General features: G+C 41.2%; 1 protein-coding gene across 10 annotated transcripts in view; it reads left to right on the top strand.

Annotated features, from left to right (window-relative positions):
• LOC111864520 (rho guanine nucleotide exchange factor 10) overlaps positions 1-2,937 on the top strand; it is a 175,580-nt gene that overhangs the window by 156,331 nt on the left and 16,312 nt on the right. For all 10 annotated transcript variants that reach the window (XM_023851819.2, XM_033751467.1, XM_023851820.2 and 7 more), the window contains 2 exons: positions 545-769; positions 1,789-1,950. In XM_023851819.2, coding sequence (XP_023707587.1) covers positions 545-769; positions 1,789-1,950 — 387 coding nt within the window. The remainder of the gene's footprint in view (positions 1-544; positions 770-1,788; positions 1,951-2,937) is intronic.

Below are 2,937 nucleotides of genomic sequence, written 5' to 3'. Positions count from 1 at the left end.
GGGAAACAGAAGTACTCGGAGAAAACCTGCCCCAGCACCACTTTGTCCACCACAAATCCCACTTGACCAGACCCGGGATCGAACTTGGGCCACCACAGTGGGAAGCCAGCGCTGTGGTGTGGCCTTGATATGTTGAGAGTCCCTGGTCTTGCATGAATGGTATGGTATTTCCTTACTGGGTAGCAAAATAATACATGCACTGTGTGTCCCATCTCCTGATGGGTTGGAGTTTACAACATCCCATCAAGTGATGGGCTCTTGCCACTGTGTACGTAAATGTGATCATCCATGCAAATGTTATTCAGCTGCAGAGATACTTAAAGTGTAACTTTCCTGAAGCTTGAAAGTGTTGAAGCATAAAGTGATTGTTATCATTTTTTGCTCGTCCTAGTCCACTCCTGTTTTGATTGTAGTAGTTCAAAGTCCAGTTTTCATGGGAAGATGGCTGACCCAGCAGGTAGGTCCCAGTACAGGGCCATGACAGTGAATGCCTAAAAAAGATATCCAGAGTTATTTTTGATGATAGTGATTATGATGATTGCAGGATTTACTGAAGCACACTCCACAGGGGCATCATGATCGCATGTCCCTGCAGTTGGCCCTCACACAACTCGAGTCTCTGGCCGAGATGTTGAATGAGAGGAAGAGGGAGGCAGAACAGTTTCAGGCATTCAAGGAGATGCTCCGACACATCGGTGGCAAATTTACAGCAAGGCCATTATCTGATGGCAATCGCTACCTTCTCAGGGAAGACAATGTCACACAGCTGGTGAGTGGAATAACTTTGTATATGCAGTGTTCACCCTGTGTTTTGAGTAGTTGGGTTACAGAATTTGCTTGTGCTGAGAGTTAATAAAATGTGACCATAAATTCACCCTTTCATAAATTTGGGATCAGTGTTAAGCTGCAGTATTTAATAATGTTTCTCATCTGATAATGAAATCTTGAAATTGGATCAGTCTGTTCTTCAGCACGATCATGGAGCATCTTAATCGTTATGTTGCTGAACTTGTAATGATCCTAGACTGTAATATGGTGCTCATGTTATGCCTTTATCATTTTGGATGTGACATTTAAAAATATGCATTTCCTAAATTAACTCTCTGAATACTTCATACTTTCTGAGTTTATACTTCTTTCTGTAATGAACACAGTGGATGTCAAGTCAGACCCCTTTGGTGCCTTTGTGTGCCATCTGTGGAAGTATGTTTAACTACTGCATCAGGCACTGGAAATACCTTTCACTGTCCAGCTGACTTCAGCCATGATGGATAACTAAATAGCAGTCAGAGAATTCCTAATCCAGAATCATAATATGTATGAGGAATGTGTTAGTATGTAGTAAATTTCTGTTGATATTATTTATGGAAAATTGCAGAAATATATCAACACAGAGGGTGCGAATGGACACTAATAACCTTGCAGTGAATGTGTTATAAAACGTGGAGGTAGATCGTGAGGATTGAACTTGTGCAATATGAAGTCTGATGGTAAACTGTTAAGCATATACCAGACAGTTATATTGGTCAGTCTGTCATTTTGAAATATTTGTAGCACTTGTATCATATTAGCCATTGGTGAACATGACCATTGAACTTCACAGACATTTAAAAATTAATGTGTTCTAATGTAGAACTTTACATTTCAAATTCCATCCAGCAGAACCATATAATTTATAGTGTATTGATAGACTGTAATCTCTGATTTACTCAGTGAGTACTGAGAAGGAACAGATGCAGTACATTTGGCTGTATCAGAATTGCTTACTTCTCTGATTGTATGTTACAGGAGTTCAATCAGGCGGGCATGATCACAAAGTCTAAAAGTCGCCGCTTGCTACTTCTGAATGATCTGGTTGTGTGTGTGTCTGTTGCACCCAAGGCAGCTGATGATTTTGGTAACAGTGAACGTCTCAGCCTCAAGTGGACATATCCAGTTACTGACGTTGAGGTGATTTATATGTTTAAATAGTAAACTTCTCTCTGTGCTTAATTAAGCACTGTGGCATGAGGTGCTTTGTTAGAGAAGAGATATAGTTCTCTGCTTTCTTAATATCGCTACTAGATGGAGGTGAGTGGTCAGCTTCATGTCTCATGTGCTTTACCTCCAGGGGAAGAGCCCCTGCTACTTGTTACATAGGTGGCTGGATGGCTCTCAGTTGGAGAGGGGACAGATGAATTGCTGCTGCATGGAATCACATCCTGAATGCTCTTATGAACATAGACTAAAGTAACATTTACAGTGAACAGTGATGGATTGTCTCCACAGTAGTCCTTCTCAGAATAAAACCAAAGATCCATTTTTTAATTTCTGTACATAAGCAGTCTCTCAACCCACTTCAGAAAGTGTCACATAATTTATTTATGTGATGCAAGGCATGTTTGCAAGCAGAAGGGGGTCACTTTTGGCAACTGTTATAAAGCACAGTAAGTTTGTGTTATCTTCTTACAGTATTCTTACAAATGTGTGCATGTGCAGAAACTGATGCGAGGGAATCAGTGACATGACTGCACTCTGGCTAGCGGGGAAGGGCACAGTAGTCATGGAGAAACGATCCATCCGCTCTATGCTAGCGAGAGTGCACGTGTTTATCAGTGCTGATGACTCATTCTGCTAATCGGCAGTTACAGCAGAAATTTGTGAGAAATGTTGTATCCAACCCATGCTACTCTCCCGTTTTTCACAATGGTTGAACACATTGTAGTTTAAGTCAAATATAGAGTTTTGTACTAAAAATAAAATCAGAATTTAATACATAATTGCTATATATCACTCACTCGCTCATGGAGCTGAGCCCTCCTTGAGAAGTTGCCAATTGTGCAGCTACTCAAGAACTCCCCAGCATTTTATGGAAACTGAAGGTTCATTACTATTGTGACATGTTGCGCAAAGGAGAACCCCTCCCTACCAGCAGTGACGCGGCGGGTGAGTCAGCAC

Source organism: Cryptotermes secundus, unplaced genomic scaffold, assembly GCF_002891405.2.
Source record: "Cryptotermes secundus unplaced genomic scaffold, Csec_1.0 scaffold960, whole genome shotgun sequence".
NCBI lineage: Eukaryota > Metazoa > Arthropoda > Insecta > Blattodea > Kalotermitidae > Cryptotermes > Cryptotermes secundus.
The sequence above is the reverse complement of the archived record's forward strand: the minus strand, read 5'-3'. Positions and strand labels throughout refer to the sequence as shown.